This window comes from Fukomys damarensis, unplaced genomic scaffold, assembly GCF_012274545.1.
Source record: "Fukomys damarensis isolate Sample0158 unplaced genomic scaffold, DMR_v1.0_HiC HiC_scaffold_4, whole genome shotgun sequence".
In the NCBI taxonomy this organism is placed as follows: Eukaryota; Metazoa; Chordata; class Mammalia; order Rodentia; family Bathyergidae; genus Fukomys; species Fukomys damarensis.
Window position 1 is genome coordinate 607,972 of NW_022900916.1, and position 24,031 is coordinate 632,002.

Sequence of the window (24,031 nt, forward strand, 5' to 3'; positions counted from 1 at the left end):
CCACCCAGAGCCCCACTGGGAGTCTGCAGTGTCGTCCCCTCTGTGGTTGCCATCCCATTCTAGAATCCGTCACTTCTTCCTCTACTCTTCCCTCACTGGGACCTAGGTCTGTTCTCCCAAACACGCAGGTGCCAAAGGGGCAGGAACATTTTAAATCACAGTGGAGACCCCGTGTGTGCCCCACTTTTATCCATGTGAGCCCTGGCCGAGCATGTGGTGAGTGAAATACTCAGCAAGTGATCTTTGTGGTTTTGATCCAGAATTGCAGCCATCAGTCAGGCAGGAATGCAGGTGAGAGTGTTTGAGCCTCCTGGCTAGGCTGTCACTAGAGACAGCCTGGGGGTTGCAGAGCAAATAAAGACACGTCTTGCTCAGAATAGCCATGCAGAATCCTGGACTGTCAGACAAGGTGTTTGTGGAGCGTGTTCATGTGTGTTCATTTGTCCCTTCCTGATGATTGTCCATGAGGAGGCCAAGGGGAAATGATCCCCTCCATGGTGAGCCATGTTTAGTGACCAAACTGCCTCTCTTAAATTATGTGAAGCAGGAGGAGGTGAGGGAAATACAGTCAGGTCTTTGCTTTTCCCTTTCTGAGAAGGCCTCTTCTCAGTGGTACCATGTGCCTCTGGAGGACAGGAAGCACATGAAGTCCACTGCGTACCTCAGCTCTTGGCCATTTCTAGGTGGATTTTGTGATCAGAACTGTACCTGTTAGGGTTCAGATCATCCATAAGGCTACAGACGATATACAGATTTGTTCAGGGGCGGACATGGCAAGGCTAGAGTTAGCTGACCAGGGTGAGGACCCCCAACAGCCCAAAGGGGGTCACAGGTATGAAGCTATCAGCTTCAGAGGAAAAGATGGGCCATTTTCCAAGTCCCTGGTCTGTCTCGGTCATCTGCACCAGAGAAAAAGCCAGCACCCTGTGTCTGTGATGTAACATCAGGCGTCTCTCCAGGGTGGGTGCTGGGATGGGGCCAGCAGCAGCTGTATCTGTTGGTCTCGGGCAGCCTCTGCAGCAGCTTGATTCTGTGTCAGCCATTCACGAGGCAGTGCTTCCTGGGCGTGGCTCTGTGAATGGTATACATGATCTGAACAGAAGCTCAGTGCATTTCCAGGGTTCGGGGCCCCAAAGAAGGGTGATATTACTGTACCAGTCTGTAGTTTTTCAAGTGGCAAATAAACCAGATTTGTCATAGCTCAAAAGGCAGTAAAAATGTAAGGGTTTATTGTCCAGGTCTGTGAGGACCCTTTGGTTTCTGCCCACTGAGCAGAAAAGCTGTGTGGGTTTTGGTTGTGTGCACTGAGGCTGGACGTAGATGTCCATAGCAGCTGTGGACACTTTGGTGCCAGCTCACCTGAGGCAGAGTGCACAGGCCTGTGTGTGCCACGGGACTGTGTGCCACTGGCTCCACTGACTGGTTTTGTGCAGGAGAGTGAGGGTGACCTTTAAGGACTTACTGTCGTACTCTTATTTGGAGATGCTGTGGAGGCCACGCTGGCTTAGCTCTCAAATGTATGACATTTATGTTCAGGATGCAAGGATGGTTGGACCCTCCCCACCTTGCTAACCAGCTATGGGCGTGACTTTTCAGGGTCTGAGTGGAAATGAGACTCAGTTCTTTCAGGAGCTTGGTCACAGCTTGCAGCATTCTCAGAAGTGCTGTATCCAGCAGCGGTATTGGGGCAAGGAATCTAAAACTCAAGGGAGCCGGAGGTGAGGCTGCCCCTGCTGCCAGAGTCTCCCGCTGGCAAGGTCACTAGCTGTAGAACATTTTATGTACAGTTGTCCTTAGGGCTGTGAGACCACTGAGGTGGAGTGTGGCCAGCTTCTGGGAGGGAGCCTTTGACCTAGCCCGTGAGTGAGGTCCGGTTTGAAGGATGTGTGCTATGGGGTGACCGATGTTGTGGGGCCCTGTGTCTGCAGGGCAGTGTCACACCACAGTTGCCCTGTCCCCCCTTGGCTGCTGGGTGGATTCGGCCCTGCTCACCTCCTGCACAGCCCCAGGCACCTCTACCAGCCTCTCTGAACTGTGTGGGACCCAGGAGGGGCTGTCGGGCAGGAGGCATCTGACTGCACACCAGTGTGAACCATCTGTGTTGAGCAGCGGCTGTCAGAAGGGAGGAGAACGTGTGGAACGCACCTCACTCTGTTGGCAGTTACAGAAGGGGAGGAGCTCCAGGGACCTCTTGCTCCTTCTCCACCCAGGAACTCTTGCCTGCTTTCTCCTCCAAGGGGAAGAGCAGCAACACTCACACCCTGCTGTGTGATCACATGTGCAAGGCAGGAGCTTCATCTTGAAGGGCACACAGGACCCCAGCCCGGGTCTCGCTGTTTCCTTCCCTGGTCCAACCCTTGTTTGAATTGTGCCATGCCTCTACCTCTCTCCCAACAGTTTCAGGTCAAGTGGTGACCAGGGAAGCTAGCAGAGGTGCGTCTGAGAGCCCCTTGGTCCCTGAGCTGACACAGATGGCTGTGTCTGGTTCTCAGTCCTCCTGGTGAGGAAAAGCTTGGGCTTCTGTGCTTAGGATAGAGAGAGAAGGAACTGAGACTGAGTCCATTGTACAGGCTGTTGTCAGGAAGCACCGAATAAGTCCTGTGTTGACAGTGGGGTGATCGCTGTTGATGTCATCCATTTCGGCTTCAGGGACCAGGAGTCACAGGTCACACTAAGATTGCTCTCTATGTGAGGCTGTGGGCTTTCTGTCCTGCTGATTTGGACTTGACTTCATGGGAGTTTTTTGAAAGAACCCGCCTTCATGTCATGCATCCAAGTTACTACCTGGTTTGAATGTAAAGGATAAGAGAGTTTCCGGGAACTGACAACACCAGTGTCTAGATTCCTTGGGGCTAGCTTCTTCCTCTGCAGTGACTTTCTACACTGCAAACCCCAGGGGGCATCCAAAGCCAAAGTGCTGGTCAGTGCCTCACAAGTGTTCCTGTGGGACTCGGGCGGGCTCAGGGAGGTCCCCGAGAAAACCACAGCTCTGAAAAGTGCCCATAGACTTCTGAGGTCCCTTCCTGTGTCTCCCTGGATCTGAAGTTGTACGATGCACTGCAGCGGGTGTTGAGCCTGACGGCCCAGCCCCGCCGTTCGCACTGCACAGCTGGGGAGCCCTGCACATCTCCACGGTAAACGGGCCAGATTCTAAGTGCTCAGGTTCCTATGCTCTCAGAGTTCCAGTGGGCACACAGGCTGGGTGCGTGATCTACCTCAGAGCTGAAGAAGGCATATCCTCCATCTCCTGTTTCGTACCTGGCTAAGCACCGGTCAGTAAGGAAGCTCCCCTACCTTAGGACAGGTGCAGCCCGGCACTGTGCAGCGACGGAGTTGCTGCCCCTCAGCCCCTTCCTGCTTCTCCCCACCTCCTGGTTCCTCTGCACTGTCAGGCAGCAAAATGGAAGAGGACAGCAACACTTACTGCTTGGGTGGCTGAAGTTTGTCAGTGTGTTTGCTGTAATTTCCATGGAACCTGGAGAATTCTTGTTCCCGCTCTTGTCCTTCCTCTTCCAGAGCTGGTTCTGTTAGCGTTAGACAGTGAGGGCTCTGCAACTGCAGTTTGCTTGCTCATTGACAGAGTGGCTGCCCTGACGTCGTGGACACTAGAGGGGACATGGGTCTCCTGGAACACAGGAGCGTGTGCAACAGCAAGGACAGCAGTCTGGACCCCGCGCCCACTCCCCACAGGGCCTCAGCAGAGTTTGCTCCACAGCAGGAGGCACTAGAAGCAAGCATTTCCTTTGCTCTGGAAGGAGATGCTGTCTCTGCCATCCATAGCCTTTTACAGTATCAATATTTTTGAAAGATTAGAAGACAGGGTGCACAATGACCCCCTCACGAGCCATGTGGAGCCTGCAGAGCAGTTGCCAGCCTCAGCTTACTCAGCCTCCTCCCAGCTGGTTGGACCAGGTGACTCTCGCCTGTGAGGGTGCTGGTTTTGGTGGAAAGGGGCACTGAGGTGCCAGGAGGACTTTCAGGAGACAGCAGCCCTTGGCTGAACGGCTCAGGGAGAGCAGGCGAAGTCATCTGCACCTCTGGGCGCGTCGTGTCCTTGCGGTCCTTCCTCTGCTGGCATGGGGAGGCAGAGCGTTGCTGGTGGAAAAGTTCTTGGAAATAGTCACAGAGAACAGGAGGGGAGAATGAGCTTCCCCCAAGGAAGTTCATTGCTCCGCATTATGTTTTGATTAGTGACTTTAGTCAGCATGTTTTCTTTTTTTTCCTACTTTTTGAGACTTTTTTGGGTACTGGGAAGCAAACTCACATCCTTGTACTTGAGAGGCAGGCACCGGATTTTTCTTTTTAAAAAGTTGTACAGTGATATAGTCATTAGCCCACCTCTTAAATTTTATTTATTTATTTATTTATTTATTGGTACCGGGGATCAAACTCAGGTCCGTGTACTTGCCAGGCAGGCGCTGGAATCCCTGAGCTAAACTCCTGGCGTATTTGCTTTGTTATATATCTATCCATCTGTCTGTCCTGATCCTTTTAGTGGTCTTTTCTCTGGTATGTTCAGTGCACTTCAGGATACATACCACTTTAAGGTTTTCCTTAAAGGTGAAATGCACACACCACAAGAATGCACATGATTCAGTTAATTTTGGAAATGTGTCTGCCTGTGTAACTCCAGAGCCCATCAAAGTACGGAGGCTGGTCTCTCCCTGATGTGAACCCACGACCTTTGGTGCAAGTCAATCCCTTATCTCCTAAAGGAAACTATTGAGCTTGTGGACCCCAGACCAGTTTTGTCTGTTTTAGAGTATCATGGGATTATAGTCCACAGTATGTACTAATTTGTGTATTTTTTCTTTCATCCTGAAAGGTGCTTATGAGATTTACTACCTTGTTGTGCTGATCAGTAATATATTCTTTTTTCGGGGGATGGTTCAGAAGCAGTATTCTGTTGTTTGGATATACTACCAGAAATTGATAACTTACTATTCTCTTCTTTCTTTTTTTTTTGTACTGGGAATTGAACTCAGGATATTTTACTTTCGAGGCAGGTGGAGGAACCACTAAGCTAAATCCTAAGCCTTATCAGTGGTCTTTCTAGTGTTGACCAAGTAGAGATGCTGTGAATTTCATTGCACACATTTTAGTGTTTGCCCCATTTTAGAAAGTTTGTTGTGCATGATTTCAAAGAGCAAAAATATGCTAGCTGCTGTACCACGTAGAAGTACCTTTATCTTTTTTTGTTGACTTTTCCCACATATTCAAAATATCTTCAATTGATTCTTGTTTCTCTTATTTGTTTATTCCACAAGATTTCTGAGTCACCATGAGATGCACTGTTAGGTGAGGAACATGCAGAATCAGAATGGGGGAAGACACCCACGCACACACTCACACAAAGGAAGGAGTCTTGAGGCCCAGAGGAGAGTGTGCAGCCTGGGAGGTAGCAACAAGATGAGGAGGAGCTCCTGGCACAAGCCGGTGTGATGCTGGAGCGCTAGAAATTGGTCTCGTGTGGCACCTGTGCTGTGTAGAAATAAACTGAGACCTGGGGCGGCTCTCACATTCGTCCAAGGGGGCAGCAGGAGGTCACCATCCTCAAGTCACACACACACACACACACACACACACACACACACACAAACACACACACACACACAGGATTTATGTACGCACACGCGGCATGCACACACGGACACACCACTACCACCTCAGCGCTAGGAGCTAAGTTGGAGCTGGGTCCGCTGTGACTGCCTGGGTGAGAGGTGTTTGGCATTGTCCTGAAGTGTGACCTTGAGGAGACTAGCGGGAGTGCCCCCCCAAACACTGAGTGAAACCTTTTGGAGCCTCACGTTTCCTTCCTCTCTTGTCTGTGCCCGAAGCGCTCCCTTTCATGCGCCATTTGCACCACAGAGCAGACGCTTTGCGATGCCCTTTCCCGGCCCTGCAGCCTCGCGGGGCTCTGTGCAGTGCTGGTGCTTGGCGCTGTTGGGGTCCGCAGTGGTTACTCCAGAGCTGGTTATGGCTGATAAGCTCGCGGCTCCAGGCAGGTTTTTTGGGGCCGGCAGGGCTGGGCCTGCAGTGTCCCTGGGACTGGAGGCCAGCAGCGCGCACCCTCCTGCCCGGCAGCGCCACCCGTTCCCCAGAGCAGGTCAGCGCTTACTGTTTGCTTTAAAAATAATCCTAGTTCTCTTTTGATTCCTTTAGAAAGTTTTCTTCTGACTTTAATAAAGTATTGGGATAAATCCTATTTCATTTTTCCCATTAAAGAAAAAATTTATTAAATGGGTGCATTTTAAATGTGTTCTATAACACCAGAAACATTATATTTTAATTAAAACTTTGATGCCTGAGCTGAGATGACTTGTAATATACTGAGTAGGCACGGACCCAGAGACTTTCCTGACACCTGTCAGTGAACACTGGCGACCTCATGTACCATTGGTGTCCTCTCCCTTCTTCCTGCTGTCCTTTCCTTCTATCTTTCAGCCTGTGTTTACTTGTTTTTTGTCGGTTTTGTTTTGCCCATCATCAGCACAGGAGGTCATTGGTCTCAGCACTAAGGTCAGGTGTGCCCTTGGGAGAGCCGCTATAATTTCTTTTAAGCCTTAGCGACATCTTTTCCTATCTATGGAGGTCGAGTTTGCTTCTGTTCTGGATTTGTCCGTCTTATCTCTGGGGTGTCAAAATGCCGTTCAGGGTAGACATGTTATTTGTTTTGTATCTGCCACCTTACTTTAGTAAATGTAAAATCTTATCAAGTGGCAGGTGCATAGATTAAAATGAACTTCGTGGGCCATTGTGATCCTAAAATATTAGTGGAATTCCAGTGTATTGATTTTGTGTTTGATTTTTTTGTTTAGGAAAAAGAAGAACACTTTGAATCTGTTCAACTGAAGTCCTCACAACCCCCCAATATATGAAGAGGCTGTGCTGTAGGCCTCGCAAGGAGGGGAGACCTGCTCCCCAGCTGTGCAGGACCGTGGTTGGAACCTGTCCTCCAATGGCCAGGCATCCCCCGGGGCCGCGCTGCCGAGAGGGAAGAAGGTTGCTGATTGCCTCACCACACACTCCAGGACCTTGCCAGACCAAGGAATGTGAATGAAATGGAGCTCGGCTGCAGAAAAGCTTAACTCAGGAAGAGATTACTGCATGGCGTGACTGACACCCGCCGTACTCAGCGCTGGGGTGTGGCGTGTGGCGTGTGGCGTGTGGCGTGGGGCAGCGGGCGACCATCCTCTGTCTCTGTCCATGCAGCAAGTGTGCTCTGGAGCGTGGAGGCAAGCACGTGCCTGTGATCTCGTTTATGTCTTGTCTTTGTTTATATTTTGGAAAAGATTGGAAAAGTTTTCTAAGGTATAATTATTTTTCCCATTATTTATTTTCCCAACAGACCTTAAATCATCTTTTCTATTAAAAATGGCAAGCAATGAAAGACAATAAACTTTTCATTTTTATAGGGCGTTTTCTCTTGATTTCAGAAACTTAAATTATCAGTAGTAGTTTAGGGGAAATTAGCATGTACTTGGGTTATTTCCTTCTAATTGCCTTTGAAATTCCATCCTTGTTGGAACTGGTAAGAAGAGTTTGACCAAAAGCTTGAAGGAATGTTTATCAAAATGTAAAAGGCAATGAGAATGCTTGACTTGCATTAATACCCAGAAGGTGGTAGGCTTCACACCTAGGTATCTAGAGCTAAAGAAGGAGAGCCTGCTCGTCAGTCACTTACACAGTCATGAAGAGTGATGTGAGTGCCTGTCCCTAAGCACCGACACTCAGCAAGGTATTGGGGTGAGTGGTAGTCTCCAGAGGACGGATGTGGGACAGTTCCCCAGGTCAGGCACCAGAGGTTATATTGTTATTTTTCTGCTGCAAGACTTTGAGGATTATGATGGTCTGGGGAGCATCTTTTTACATCCATAAGGCAGGAATTCAATTTTGGAAAATACATAATTGTGTTCATGATGAGAATGCAGATGTACCATAAGCACCTGTGAATGAAGTGTCATTTTTATTCAAAAGTGACTCAGAAAATTGTGATATTTTTTATAACGGGTTACTAGTATTCATATGAAATATTTGTTGGAAAGAAGTTCCAATGTTCAAAAAAGTTTGAAGATGGATTTGACCAATTTTGTATAAACTTTGTTTAGAAGTGGGAAAGGGGATTTTCCTAGCATTACTGACCTAAGGTGCCCCAGTTGTTTCCAATAAACAGTGATCTTTGTGGGTCTTCATCCAGATTTTGCAATGGCTGTGACTGGCTGGAGTGGCAGGGCATATGGGTGGCTCCTGACAAGTGTGTCATAGGCGTTCCCACGAAGGGTGCCTTGTAACGTGGGACTCTGCAGTAGTGTCTTCATTGCTGTGAACATTGGGAGGAAAACAGCTCTGTTTCTTGAAAATTGGGTGAGATGCTAGACTGTTTTGCTACTGTGGAATAGATGATCATTTGTGTAGTCTTCACTGTTGTTTATGGGTATAGGTGAAGTCACCATAATTTTATTCTTAATCGTGGGACTGGAGGGTGTCATTAAGCAACAAAACTTCTTGAACCATTTATAAAGCAGAAACTATTTTGGCACTGTTCATTTTTGTCCTGTGACCAGAGTATTGGCATGTCTTTCCCCATGTTGATGGAAATTTACCCAGAAGAATGGAATGTAATTGAAGTGTGCCCATTTTCAGGCATGAAGGTGTACAGGCTGGGCAGAGCCGGAAGTTCCTGCTGTCACCTGTCACCTCCCCTCCATCATCTGCTGTGTGTACATGTTTGTTCCAAGCCATCAAGATAATTGGAATTTGCTCCAGCTTGCTGATTTCTTGTCTTGTCACTGGACTAAAATCTCTGACATGTCAAAAATGCCTTAAATTTTAATGAACTCTGAAAATGCAGTTGATATTGAAGGATTTTTTTCTCTTATTTCTAATTTTAGATATTAAGTAGATGTTGTCAGCTCAGTCCCATTTCAGGAAGGAGCTGCCTTGTTCCTTTGTATTTCACTGGGTTGTCATTTCATTCTAAGAGCTGAAGAATGAGGACAGAAAGAATATTATGGGGAAAATTTCCAGAACAGTTCTGGCTGTGGAATTCACTTTAGTTTTGTGTCTGGGTTTTGCAAAGCTAAGTGAAATTTTGAAAGGCGTCAACAAATCTAATAAGCATTTGTTCTTCCCCCCTCCCTGGAAAAAGTGTTATGTGTTATTTTTCTAAAAGGCACATTTTCAAAGCCTTAAACATTTCATTAAATTGATTGTCACCTATAACATCCCTCAGCACTCTGTCAAAACCTATTTAAATCAATTTTCTACTGGATGAGAGCAGATCTTGTGTGGTTAAATTCTATCATGTCATTAACAATGTTGAGTGGTTTGTTACATGTTTGCTTGATTTACAAGGCTTCATTTTTTAAATTATTGACTTCCCTATTCTTTGGTTATTAATAATCACATCCTTCCTAGGATTAAAATATTTCATAGTGTTTTTGTTTAGACTTTTGTCATTATTTTCTTCCCAAAGATAAAAGGGACTTAAGTTGGTTGTGTAGAACTGCTCAGGTTGGGTCACCTGCGGTCATGGCAGGTCATGGTCAGCAGTGCTTCTCAAGACCCATCTGGCCGGCTGTCCCTTGTTGCCTCTCAGTGGAGCTGTTGTCTATTGCTCAGACTCATTCCCAGTGGGAGGTATTATGTGTTTTCTCTCCTCTCTGAGAGAAAAGAGTGTCCTGGGGGTTAGGGTGAGATGACAACTCCACTGCTAATTGGAAACCCATGCACCACTCACATTTATCTTTTCACATGAATGATAGGTAGAAGAGATCCCCAGAAGACCTAGAATTCCCCCACCTTCACCTTATAGCAATTGCAAATACAAAATCCAGTCTAAAGGCTTTCCCATGAAGAGGTTCTTCTAAGAGAAGAAAAGTTAAAAAAAAAAAATTACTTCCCCCATTCCTTGGAAACCAAAGTGAAGTTTATCTTCACAGTGACTGGTAGAGATGGAGTCCAGCACACTGTTGTGTAAAGGTCAAATTGTAAAGGGATTTCCATAGCTCCACAGGACCTGTGGTCTCTGCTGCATCTACTCAGCTCTGCCACTGTGGCAGGAGCGCAGCCGGGGACAAGGAGCAAGTGGGTGGCTTCATCCTAATAGAACGCCCATGCTCACTGAAATTGTGGCATCATTCAAGTACCACACTTTTAAACATTCTTCTTGTCATGTTTTTCCAATTTAAAAATACAGATGCCTTCTTAGCTCAGCAGCTTTAAACAGGTGTTAGGCTAGGGTTTTGCCTGTGGGCCTGGGTTGCTGGCCCTGGTGTGGAGCACCACACCTTAGCAAAACTGGTCAGAAGAGTCTGATTGCATGGGTGCTTTTCCCTTCAAGTTCTCCACCTTGGCAGTGAAATGAACACCTAAAATATGCAAGGAAAAAAATGACCTGTCACCTTCCCTCAGCAGTGCATCACCTACCAAACAAGCCAGACACTCTCCTGAGTCCTGCTCACGTGGGATCCCATTATAGATATTAATATTAATATGTATAGTCTATCTTATACATAGATCTATTTCAGACACCCAGTGGAAATAATGGACGATGCGTGAAAGTAGTCCAGCATAGATTCCTAAGACCTGGCACTGGAGTCCCCTGGTTTATTCTCATTTGATAACACAGGGTACACCTCAGTCCTTCCAAGCCCTACTTTAACACTTACAGAACTGCAAAAGACATTTGGGATTCCTTTACTGATTGGTGGTTTGAGAACAGATCTTCAGTGTCCTTGAACTGAATGTCCCATTAAGGCTTTTTATTTGCTGGAATTTTCTTCATCTTATTAATAACTCCTAGAATGAGGGCTCTAAAATAGTTTGTAAATTTTGGTAGATTTGGGTTGGAAGGGGGCATTATTTCCTTTATTTCAGATAACTAGTTTCACATGCCATTGATTGTATTTCAGATAAGAGTTGAACCAATGGGAACTTTATGCAGATCTGAGTCTGTCACAGAACAGGATGGATAGTTGCCTTGTCTGCGGGTTGGGCTTTGTCTTCAGCTCTCTGGTTATAACCCATCTGGCAGCTCACTCTTGTTGGCTTCTGCATGCTCACAGCCCTTTCTGAGAACCTCTGCTGCCCAAAAGTGGCACAGTGAACAGATGAATGAGGCAGGGACTCGCAAGAAGCAACGTGGACATGAAGGCTAAAGCCAAATTATCCGCAGTCAGCTGTTCTTGAACTCTGTCCTCTGTATGTTCCGCAAGCCAACTTTACTACAGTTTAAAAATAGCAACTACTTACTTTATCATACAAACTTGGGTGAGCAGGAAAAACATATTACTAGTTAAACCAGTGAGGACAGAGAACACCCCAAGATGCATAAGCACTCCAAAAACCAAGAATAATTGAGCATATAGTTAGATTCTGATGTGTGTGTTTTAATGAATGGATTGTATCATTCAGCTTGGGTTCCTTAAATCCAGGAAATTTTGCAAAGATGGATCAGCTCAACCAGTCTTATATTCTGAAAGAATGAAATGTTACTGAATTTTTATTTTAAAAAGCAAAAACTTGTTTTTAATGGCTTATGTAAAAAAGATTTTATAGTGGCTACTTTCCATATGTAAGTTTAATTATCATATTGTTTTTCTTGTGTGAATCCCAAAGGGTAAATAAAGAGCAACATGGAGGATAGATACTGGGAAGTCAGAACTTGTTCAAATGGGGAGGGGAATGGGGGATGGGATAAAAAGTTAGAAGAAAAATATGCTGAAAGTTTAAAAAAATTATTTTTGGGATCACAAGCTAGATGATGCATTTCCAAATCAGAAACAAGGCATGTGTCAAGGGAGGGGAAGAAGGTGGTGCTGTGGGTGGTGCCCTCTCAGTGTCCTGGAGCGAGAAGCCCTCACACACCGGGTCCTCTGCACTACTGCGAGTCCTGTTGTCTGTTCTGGAGCTCTGTGATCACTTTGGCCTGTGAGGCATTGCTCATTCTGAGCACTTACCTGGCCCAGCTGCCAGGTTCAGTGCAGCAGAAGTCATTTTTGTCCTTAAGTGATTGTGAATCTCTTACCCAGTCAGCCCCATGCACTCCCCAACTGGAGGTTCCTATTTGCAAAGGAGAATTCAGGAACTGGTGAGCACCATTCTTTGAGCATTCGGTGGGCTTTCCGTTGGCTGTCATTGCTGATTCAGCTGCATCCACAGAAGAGAGCAGAATTTCTAACAGGTGATATCTTTGTTTGCTGTCAAGCCCTGTCCTGTGGGCTTTTGTGTGCCCGTTCATTGTTTTGTAGATGTTTTAAAAATGTTGTATTTCTCTCGTTTCAAACTCTGTTCAGTCTGTGCTTCCCTCAGATCCCTGATTTTGTTTTTTTCCTCTATCTATCTTGGTCACAGTCACCTCCTTAAAATATTTTCTGACCATTACCTCTTTTTTTTGTACCGGGAATTGAACTCAGGACCCTGCATTTGTGAGGCAGGCGGCAGAACCACTGAATTAAATACACAGACCTGACCTTTACCTTCTGAAATGCAAGGATTATATCTAATTATTCTTTCTGTTGTGGACTGAATAGTGACTTCAGAATAATATGTCCACATCCCATCCCGTCCCTGAGTCCTGACACTGGTGCTTTATTTGGGAGAAAGGTCTTTGCATAAATTAAGCTTGGTGAAGTGGGCTCGCCCTGGATCATCCCGATGGACACTAACTCCCCCTGATGAGTGTTCTTCTGGGAGACACGGGGAATGTGACTGAGATGACACAGGGGCTGGTGTGGCCACAGCCATGGACGCCTCCACCCCAGATTGGGAAGGGTTGAGCACACTCTTGGGGGCTTATGAGGGAGTATGGCCCTACATGTACCTGCATTTCAGATTTCTGGCCTCCGTGACTGAGAGAGAATCCATTTTTGTTGTTTTAAACCACACAGTTTATGGCAACAGGAAACGAACGCACTCTGTCCATGGTACCTGATGCAGGACCTGGCAGATGGATGTGTTCTCAGTAAATTTTCCTAATCAATAAATGATTTGTTACTTCGTGGTTGACGGAAACAGGACAGTATATTGGTAAAAAATCCAGTTTTAGCTTGCCGATCTTTTCCTTGTTTACTCTTTTATTTAGGTGAGTAAAATATTTCAGCTTAGTGACAAGTTTGTGTGCCTGAGTGTTGTCACTCAGCTCTGGACGGGAGCAGTTCCCATAGAGTCATAAGGTGCTTTTCAAGCTGTTGGGGGAATGAGCGTCACCAAACCTTTCCTAGAAGACCAGTGTAGGTTCTACCCTCTTTACCTCAGGGCGCTTCAGCAATTCTGCGGTGTCAAACAGATGTGGCTTCGGACTCCAAGCTGTGTGTTGTTGCATGGTATCTGTGCTGGTCAGTGACCTGTGATGGGGTCCAGATCTGCCGCCAGCTCCCTGGCACGGGAACAGTGTGAGTTCTAAGCATGTGTGGATGGGAAGAGGGTCATGGTTTCCTTCCAAAACCAAAAGTAGGAATGACTTGAAGTCCATGTGTTAAGTTACCTCGAGAGAGACTCAGAAAGGACAAACCATTTTCCACCATGCTGGAAAACCTCCAAGCTTTTATTTCCAATGCCTTTACATTAATACAGATGCTTTTTATTTTGTGCTCAGAAAAACAATCTGTTACACATAATGTAACTTTAATATACAACATAGAAACTCATCCTAAATTAGTTACAACAAAGACCTACAAAAACTTGATAGGAAAAAAAGTTACCTAATATTGCCACCGTAGTTTTTAGTAGACTGACCCTGTCAGACCCTGTCACCAGTGCTCAGCTCTGTAAACAATGGTTATTTCTGTGTTCTGGGGAACGGTTAATAAGAGGGGCACTAAAATCAGCCTAGAAAATCCTAACACACCACTATGTACTTTACAGTCCTCAAAAATAATTTATGTACTGCTTCTAAAAAACGGTCCTAGGGTCCTTTGTCTGTCTCATGTTCTGGAGCTGCACGTGAGCACGCATCTAACAGTCTGGCAGTCACAGAGAGGAGGTGGTAGAGTCCAGGACCTCGCGGCCGTTGCACACCGTGGGGACATACGTGCTTGCGGAGGCTGTAAGACAGAGGGGCGGGAGCTCGGTTAGGGGCTGTGCAGGAAGGACACAGCACGCAGTGAAAAGTAAGGTAAAACCCACTTTAACTTGGCTTTGAAAAGCGATTGTTCAAGGGCAGCTTTCTAGGTAGCTTCTGCTCAGCATTAGTGTGTGTTAGGACACACGTCTGAATCTGCCTGTCATTGTGCAGAGGATTTACAGCGCAATCACTGCCACGAGGATCTTGGGGGTTGAAGTTAGCTTTGATGACCCATAAACTGGTCAACATGCGATGTGCAAAACTGAAGGTCCAGGGCAATTTTTAAAATAATTTGTTACATGATTTAGTAGTTTCAGTGTCTGTGAGTGGAGTCCTGTGAGCTCCGCTCCTCGGAACTGGCTGGAGACACTGTCACTGCCGCACACGTCACTGGGGGAGGGGCGGGGGGAGGGCTGCGTGCTGAGGGCTTCGGCTTCATCCGAGCTTTCCGGAGGAGGGCACCCTCAGGGCTGATGTTCCTGTGTGTGGCGACAGTGACAGCAGTGTCATGGATGTTATAATACGTGCATGCTTGTTCACCGTTTTGTGAGACTCAGTTTTACCAGATACAATTTGTAGCTATTATACTGTTGGTAAAATTCCATTTTTATGAGAAATTTAGCTGCACATATGTTTTATTGACTTCACCTTTAATATTTTTTCTTTTCACTGAAGACAAAAGTGTGGACCTTACTCACCACGGGACGAAGGCAACAGTCAGAAGAGGCTGGAGAGAGATGGCCTCCCTCCCAGGTCTGTCGGCATGGCTGTCCCTGGCCTGTCTGTCTGGACACACTCTGAGCAGAGAAGCTGATCCTCAGGGCCACCAGACCACAACCAATCAGACCGCAACCATCTCACACTGGTCAAACCCGGTCTCAAAACTAATTCGATGCCAAAGTGTGCAGGTCTGGTTGTGGATGTACTCCTGCCCCACAAAGTTGCATGTTGCATAGGAATGTTTTAAACACAAAGTAGTAACTAATTGTGAAGTCTGAGATGCTGTGGCTTCCGTGGGGAGCATGTACCGCCTTCAGGGCTGCTGAGTCTTCCCACAGGTCACCACTAGGGAAACTAAAGCCCCTCCATTTCATAGCCTATCTGAATGAGTGTGTGAGAAAACCTCACAGTCCAGTCCAGGTGGCTGCGCCTGGATCAGCACACACTGACTCTCTAGGAGTCTCCCTCACTACCATTTCAGGGCCAAGTTCAGTTTTCTTTACACCGAGTCTGTTAACAGCACGGGAAGCATGAACAGCAAGTTTTGAAACTTCTACAATGAAGACATTTTTAACAAATACTTGTTGGAAAGTGGCTGTAATAATCATCCCACATGTGAGGACTTTATTTTATTTTTTGCAAAGTTTATGCTTGCTTCAATTCCAGTATCATCACCAAAGCCAGGTAAGGTAAGACAAAGAACAAGGCAAAGTGAAGTTCAAAATGCAGGTTGCTGGCAGCTGAGGACAGAAGGCTGGGCCAGTTTGAGGTGTGCCTGTCTGCAGCCCGTGTGCAGGAGTTCAGTAGGAGTTCAGAGTCCCTGTACAGAGTGGATCTCTTGATTCTGCAGCTGCACCCAGTCAGCCTTCCTTTCCTCAGTGAATGACCTTACCATCTCTCCTTAACCCAAAGACTACAGCTTATGCTTCATCTTTTTGTCCTTTCCCGATGTCAAATCTATCATGACGTCCAGTCTGTCTTTACATCTGAGTGCTTTTATCTGTGCATTGTGACTCTGGTCCCAGCTGGCGGTGTCTTTGTCACAAGTACTGCAAGGGCTGTTTCACCAGCACTTCTGTTTCTATTCCCGCCTACGGGATGTTTATTTTCTGCATGGCCACTAGACTTACAGTCATTCATGGATTCAACCAGCCATGGGCTGAAAGCATTCAGAAAAATCCGTTTGTACAGAAAATGGAGAGATTTTTTTCCCTTTTGTTCACTAAGCAATGCAGTGTAACAACTGTTTACTCAGCATTTGCATTGTGTTGGCATTGTTAACTCATGGAGAGTTGATTTAAACTATGCTGGAGGATGTGCCTGGAGTATGTGCAAAACAATACTTCTGTGCTAGGTTACATCAGGCACTCCTGCCCCATGGATCTAGATCCCAGGGGGTGGGGGTGGGGCAGCCTGAGACCCATGCCCACAGACATGCAGCGGTGGCTGCATTTTGAACATGGTCACCAGCTGCAACCTCCAGCGGCTTCCTTCTGTGCACTGCTCCCTACCCGGCTTTTGGGTTCCAGTGCCTCTGGCCACAGCCCAGCTCTCTGCTCATTTCACACTGCGAGCTTTCTGGCTCCTTGGATGCTGTTCTCCAACACAGCATGCATCTCTCGCTGTGCCTTTCCAGTGGGGTTAGCTCTGCAGCAATGTCCTCTCATATGCCTGGCTCCTCCATGCACATCTGAAATTCCTCTTCCCCAGAAAGGTGTTGGGTTGCTCATTAACTCTCTCTGAAGTCCAGCAGGGCCCAAGTGCTGCTGCCTGATGTTTTGCTCATTTTTGTCCACCTGTACACTCTTGACTGGCAAGTGTGCAGGGGCTTTGCTGTCTGTTTCCTTATGCATCTCTAGTGCTGGCATGGACTAGACCCTGTTAAAGATTTCCTGAGTGATCATCCAAATATTTGCAGTTTGAGAAACAAGGGACTCTTTGGATGGTGTAAGAAGGAAACTGCCCGGGCCTGGGCGAAGCTCGCTTGGGGCCAGGTGAGCCTTCCTGTTCACGAGCCACACGGAGGTGGTGACCGACTGCTCCTCATGGAGAGTCCTGGCCAGGCTGAGTGCACAGGGCAGGCTGCTGCCTCGGACTCCGCCAATTCCTGTGTCTCCTCCCAGAGCGTTAGTACTTCCGGCAGGGCTCTCACTTCCAGAGACTGGAGAGCAGTGCTGTTATGAGGCTGGTCACAGAGCAGGCGCCTGGGGTGCAAATGCGCCTGGGCCATCCAGCCCCCGCTGGGGGAGCCCCAGTCTCTGAAGCATGCGCCTCCTAATTTAAAAACTGGGTGTATTTTGACACGGTGGGAATGACAGGGGCTACGAGGGCCAGCTTGTGGCTTTAACTCTTTCTAATATGCACCCCACAGACATTACTCTGAGGCTTCTGCAGGAGCTCCATGTCCTTATCTGCTCTCAAGGGGGCTACGGGGAAGCCCAGTGCCAGGCCTGAACTTTGGGTGAGGAACATGATATAAATTCAAGGTTTTCCGAGAAGGAGTAGGGCAGCAGAAAGCATGCTCTTCTCCCCCTCAGCCCTTTTTACTGTGCTGAAAGGAACACTGATTTGTATATTTCTGCTTCTGTGTTATCATTTCATCTGCAGCTTTTGCTGGTGCACTTTATTATATAAAATATTCTCATTTATGCACATGCTGCTGAATATAGTAGAGGAAATTATTGTTTTACGAGTTTACTATCCCGATTACTTTGTCTTTCATAAATATTTTACATGTGTCTTCCATATTAGCGCATCTGCTATTGTGCTATTCGCCAAGGTAGTGCAGTTCATGGAAGAGAGAGGACAGAGGACTGTCATTTCTGTGTGTGTGTGTGAGATAAGGTTTTGCCATTATTCTGATGAAGTTCTCATGAGATCGTTAGTGGTGTAAGCGCAGCCCATTTTCTTTAGTGCGGTTAAGCAGATTTCCTGGAGGTGTGCAGGCCTGTTTTGGCCTTTGCCATGCAAAGTGAAACCTGAAGACAGCCAAAGAAGACCCCTCATTTCACTACTGATCACAAAGGGCGATTCACACCTGCAGATGGGCACATTTTACTTCAATCCAGCCAAGTGCCAGCTTTGTCTGGCTGTGTGAAATCTGCCTCTTTTAGTGGTAATACCAAGCAGCCAGGCTTTGTAGAAAATGGCCACCTTCCCAGGCTACTGGCCCTCGGTCAGTGTGAACTACTTCATAGAGCACTGTGAGTGCCACCTGTGTTGGTCAGGTTAGTGACAGACCATGTGATACGGACCAAGGTCTTATGATACTTCTGTAATAGCCACACTCAGGAGGAATAAACAAGTGCTTAACAGAAGAGAGTTCCAGTTCACTCTCATCCATTCCATTTCCCTACTCCTGGTGACCTCAAATAATCATTGCGGGACATCTGGGGTCTGAGGTATCCTGAAGTGGTGGCCATGAATTTCGTATCCACTTGCCTTCCGGCCTTGCCCTCCTGCTGGGTCTCTGGGTCTGTTTCTTGCTCATCACATGGACATGGCTGTCCCATTCCTGAAGTTCCTCTGGAACTCACATGAGTCTTCTGGGGAGATGGTGACAGGGTGGCCCCTGGCGTGGTCATCTTGCTGGCAGATAATTCTTTATGGAGAGGTACAGATGTCTTCTGTATGATCCAGGTAACCATGCTGAACTATAGACTTGAGCAGTAGATTAATGTGAAATTTGATTAGTTATGCTGGGAAATAAAAAACTACAAGCCCAAGACTTAGTTTCCAAGAGTGGATTTGGAGTTGCATGGAAGCGGCTGTAGGAAAGCACTGCTTCGTTCAGTGATGCGTTTCCTGTGAGGCAAGGTTCATGGAGGAAGACATGATTGTCCCAGGACCACAGTGCCACTTAGTGCATCTGCAGAATGACACCTGGTTTCCGACTAAGTGCCCTGCAACAGGAGGCGAGGGGGGCAGCATGGCTGAGCAGAGGGACGAGGCCCGCTGTGGAGGAGACTTACTGACAGCCAGCCCAGAACGGCAGCACTGAGGCCGACCCTGGATTGACAGGAGCCTGCAGCTGAGAACAGCCCGGAGCTCCGGCAGGAGACCAAGAGGAAGCGCCAGCATCAGCAGTCAGTGAAGACACCAAGGAAGCAGCACGTGATTCTGGGCCACTCCCTCCCGATCTCGAAGTGCTCTGTTCTTTGTGCAGGATGCAGCTTCTCTTTTTCCTTCAAAGCACCCTGGTTCTTTTGTATATCTTCTTTTTCTTATTTTTGCCCTAAAATAAGTTGTAACTTTCACATCCACCAGTTGTCTGACGGATTCATTGATAGGGACACCGAGAACCTGGGAAACATGCTGGTCTCTGCCCTATCCGGTAACAACCTCCCACACTGCTCCTCCCATGCTGTCTTTGATCATGCTCTTACTCTCTTCCCCCCTCAAGAGCTACAAAAGCAGCTTCCAACAAGTAACTGGTAAATCAGAGGGCCTGATAAGCTCCTGTGCTATGTCACTGATTCTGGGTTCTTCTCACCAGCGCTTAGCTGCCCGACGTTCTCTTTTCTGTCCAGTTATACGTCAGGAGCTTGGAGCTTGTCCACTGAGGCACAGATCTGAAGCTGAGAGCTGAACTGATGTTGTTGGCTCCAGTCCAGCAGCTTTAACAGTCGTCGCTCATAGGCTGCTTTGCCCTGGTCCACCCCAGCCCAAGGTGCTCATGACCTTTGAGGGAAAATGCAAGTCCCCAGGACAACCCCCAGCTGCCCTGCAGCCACCCCTCTGGGTCAGCGCCTCACCGCTGCCCTGTTCCGTTCCCCCCCAGCTGCTCAGCCTCCCTGGTGTCTTCTGGCTTGGAGCCTTGCAGTGCTCTTCCCTCTGCCTCCTAACAGCCATGCTGTTCCCCTCAGGTTGTCTGAGGCCTCTCTTGGCCACTCCACAGACTGGTGATGCTCTCTGCCCTGCTGTCCCGATGTCAGGTGCCTTTTGCACACGGCTTTCTCCATGTCGTTTGCCAACAGACACGGTTGTCGCTCCATCTGCCGCTGCCTCTCCTGCCCAACTGCAATGGCAGGAGCAGTGGAGCAGTATTTGTCTGATTTGCTCATTAAACAACCCAGAGCGTGGGGCTGGGAGTTGGCTCAAAAAGCAGTGGGTGAGGAGGTTGATGGACCTCAGTGGGTGAGGGACCTGAAGATCTTCCCGGTGCAGGGCACGTAAGACCGATGTGCCCAGGTGGGCTGTGGAGAGCCAGCCCCACAATGGCTGTTATGGAAGTGAGTCAGCTGAAGCCGAGGTCGGAGCAATTTGCACCCAAATTCTGTTCCCACAACTAAAGCCTTCAGATTAGAAGGACAATGTTCTCATTACAAGCATATATTTTGTCTATATTTTTTGGTTACAAATTCAAGAACGCTTCATCTTGTCCTTTATGAGCCTTGTTTACATTAATTTCCATAGAAACTGCAGGTAGCTTGCCTTTACCCCAAATGATTGTCAATAAAACTCAGTGCCTGGGACTGGCCAGCACCTGTGTCGGTTGCACCTAATTGGTTGTCCCAGCCCTGCTTTCTCTCTCTTGGTGCTGTCTCTTAGTGTGTTTTTTTCTCAGGCCTGTGTCATACACTGGGCTGGTGGGGACTCGATGTACTACAGGGATCTGCGGCAGCCTTGTCTTCATTTACTTGATCAGGGACCCTGCCCTAAAGCCTCTGAAATCAGACAGGGTGAGGGCTGTCTCTGCCCCCATTTCTCATGTGCAGGGAGTTCTCATGCTGTAGGCACAAATCTTTCCAGTTAGGGATGTTCTCCAGAGAATTTCACACACAGCGAGTGAAAAGGAAGTAGGAAAGAGAAGTGAGTGTAATAAATCCATGTTAAATCTCTTGCTTGTCTTGTTCTAAGGTACTGAGCACATGAAACCAACGTACAGGCACCACCGATTATACACACACCCCTTAAAGTTGACACGCACACAGAGCTCTGAGCATGGTACTGAGCTCCCGCAGACAGGAGGAATGTGGTGCCACATGGAAATGTGTTTGGTTGCGGGCAGCTACACTGAGCTCCAGTGGCAGAGCTCCTTCTGAGCTGTAGCCTGTTCAGAGGTGCAGGAAGGAGGGGAGTCAACGTCCTTTAATTCAAGGAAGCAATATGCAGTGGGGGAAATTATGTCTGACTTAAACATCCAGCCAATAGCTACCAATAAATAACATTCCCTGTGCGTCTCCGTCCGGTCACACTTCCGAAAAGCTTCGTGGTTTCCTTCTCCATGGCAGTGCTGCTGTGGAGACCACAGGGGACTCTAGTGAACACGACTTATGCTGCCGGACTCCCTGGCACAGGGCTTTTGTTCAGATCAAATCTGAACTCACACTGACAGGACCAGACATGGTCAGAGAGAGCATTGCAGGGAGAGCTTTTAATGAAAAAAATCGTTAAGTTGCAGGTGTCAAGACATTAGCTGTCAGAATAGCCTGCAGGTTGAATCTTAAAACTTTGCTGAGGCAGAAAATCCGAAGAGGCCAGAGGACTCACGGAACAGATTCTGAGTTTTGTGACTTCAATCACCAAATTCCATGAGGAATCCAGCAGACAGGACCCTGCTTTTCTCATCTGGACTGAGCTGGCCTGTTCCCAGGCTCAGTGGTCCCTGCTGTTGTGCAAGTGGACTGTATCTGCTTGGGGACACCTAGAAAAGCAGTAAAGAGAGAACGTAAGGGCTGAGAGAGAGCAATTTACAACAGGGGTGTTAGGAGAAGGAAGGAGAGAGACGAAGACCAGCACTCTGACACAGGCACATTGGCCTGTCCCACAGGTCTCCTCCTCTTGTCCTTTGGAGAGAGGAAGGGCAGAGCGGAAGGAGCTTTCTGGGAATGCTGCGAACCTTTAAGGGAAAACCGGACTGGCCTCTGTCTGCATTGGATGCCCCTGCGTGACCTTTCTGGATGCTCCAGCCCCTCTGCGCTGCTCTCTGGTTTGTGTTTAGAATACCCTCTCGCCTGTGGCGAGGAAGACTGCTAATTCAGGTTATGTCAGGAAATAGCTGGCTGATCTACAGGCCCAAGCCAGCACACAGTGTCTCCCTGGGACTCCTGGACGTGGGCTGAGGCACAGGTTGCCATTTTTTCTGGATTGGCAACACAGATGTCTTCTCTATGAGCCACACTCCCACTGGGCAGAGGCTGGGCTGTTACCCCGAGCTCTCAGAGCCTCAGTGCAGCCGGTCACGCCCATCCTGTCCTGCCTGGGCCCAGTCCCCGCGCTCTTGCTGCAGCTCTGGAACGTGACGCCAGGCGCTAATCTGTCCCCTGATCTGCTTGTGCTGCTGCTTTCAGTGCAGTGGGAAATACTTTGTAACTGAGAACAGTTCGCGAGCCTAGGGCTCCTGGATCACCCTGCAGGCGGGGGCTCTGTGCGGGAGGTGCAGTGCCCTCTGTTGGCAGCTCCTCAGGGACCCAGGTCTGGGGGTTGCCTCTGCGGATTGTGCTGCTAACAGTGGTCGCCACAGCAAGAGAAGCAGGGACACAACAGCTCCACAGGCCGTGGGGAGCCTATCAGCCTCAACCCCCCAGATGCCCACACTCACGTCATCCTTCACCAGTAGGATGCCCACAGGACACCACCCACACCTGCCCCCTCCCATACCGAGCAGCCTACTGCGGACCCTTCCTGGCTCTTGATTTCCTGTCTCTGGGAACAGCTCTGAGGAACCGTTTTGCTTCTAAGGAGAATGAAGTAAAGAGTGGCATCCTTTTTCTCCAAACACAAGGATTTTTGCTTATATGTGTGGGTGAAGGAGCGCTGTGGGATAAGCGGAGGACACGGCGGTGCTGCCGCAGGGAGGAAGTGCGCACTTTCAGTGAGCAGCTCCTGCTGCCAGGATTCTGTCCCAGAGTCGGAGATGGTGTGTAGGTCTGCGGCACAGATAGCCTGTGCCACAGTCTGGGAGACACCACACTCCTCAAGGCCAGCCCTAGCTGCCTGCGGTCAGCAGCGCCTCCCTGCCCCTCACGGGGGCAGACAAAGCATTGGTGTCATGGTTCTCACTTCCACTGCACCAGCGGGGCTGTCTGTCCCGAATCAGGTTTCTGGCCTTCGCCTCAGGCCCAGAATTCAGTGCAACTGTGAGTGGGCTGGGAAATCTCCACTTCAGAGTTTCGATATTTTGTACACAGATATTTGTGAACCGCCAATAATATAATTAACAGAAAGCGTTCAAGTTTTATTTTTCTTTTGACTAAGTATGTGCAGCATGAATTGTTCTCTTTGCACAGAGCAAAAGGCAAAACATTTCTCAAGTAGTGAGTTTTCTGAGATGCTTTAACCACGTTCTGTCTTCCATGCCTGCTTTGGAGTTTTGTCATGCTTTTCCATCTTTCTGGAGAACCGTCTCCATTTAAGAACCCCGTACCAATACCTTTTCTGTTACTAACTCCCTCGGCTGCTGCTGAGAAGCTTCCTTAGGTCCATACTGTGGTGGCTCACCTGCCATTCTCTGGCCACACAGCAGGTAGATGGGAATGAATCCAGCTGCCCGTTCCAGTGTGGGTGACTTCTTGGTGTAATCCCAGATAAATTCAGGATCAAAGCGTGTGGCACAATTAAAACGGCCCTGTGTTCTGAGAGGTCTGTTTCTCCCTGTACATCCAGAAAGCTTTGGTTCTGATAGTGATGAATAAACATGCCCCAGTTGATGGTGCAGTTCTTGGCCAGGCCAGTTTCCCCTTTCTGTGGGACCTGCTCTCTGGGAGCCTCAGGGAGAAGCTTCCTCCAAAGACCAAGACTGAGAAGGAAGCCACCGTAGAGCCTTGGACCAGCTTAGTCCCATAGGAGCCACAGAAGGAAGCTGGACAGGTCTCGGGAGACAGGTGCATGGCCCAGCCTGGCTGTGGCTTTCAGATCTGTGCAGCCGTGAGCAATTAGGAAAAAGCTGTTTTAAATCACTGAAGTTATGGAGAAGTGTACTGTGTGGGAACAAATGAGAAATGTGAGGGCAGGGAGGGTGACCCTGCTGCTGTGCTGGCTGACTCTCATCTGGGCTCCAGTTGCTTGCTTTTACCTCTGGAGAGGAAAAGCCCCGTGCCAGCAGTGACATCACTCAGCAATCACTGAGTGGACGGAAGGGTGGGCGTGAGGCTTCCGGAAGAACAGAAGTTGCCTTTGTCCCTGTTCCCTATGGAAGGTTGGTCCGCACCCATAGAGAATCCCTCCCCTAAGTGAAGTGGTTGTGCAACTGAACACATCCACAGGGTGCTTTAAATCATCCCTGGAGGACGTGCAATAGTGCAG

At 48.2% G+C, this 24,031-nt stretch overlaps 2 protein-coding genes across 2 annotated transcripts in view; one reads left to right on the forward strand and one right to left on the reverse strand.

Moving 5' to 3' along the window:
* Positions 1–8,606, forward strand: part of Elapor2 (endosome-lysosome associated apoptosis and autophagy regulator family member 2) — a 61,463-nt gene extending 52,857 nt beyond the window's left edge. The window contains exon 20 of the mRNA XM_033756460.1: positions 6,819–8,606. Within this exon, the coding sequence (XP_033612351.1) occupies positions 6,819–6,878 (60 nt within the window). The 3' untranslated portion in view covers positions 6,879–8,606. The remainder of the gene's footprint in view (positions 1–6,818) is intronic.
* A 5,289-nt stretch (positions 8,607–13,895) lies between these two features.
* Positions 13,896–24,031, reverse strand: part of Grm3 (glutamate metabotropic receptor 3) — a 70,950-nt gene continuing 60,814 nt past the window's right edge. Inside the window, exon 6 of the mRNA XM_033758239.1 lies at positions 13,896–14,045. Coding sequence (XP_033614130.1) covers positions 13,972–14,045 — 74 coding nt within the window. The 3' untranslated portion in view covers positions 13,896–13,971. The remainder of the gene's footprint in view (positions 14,046–24,031) is intronic.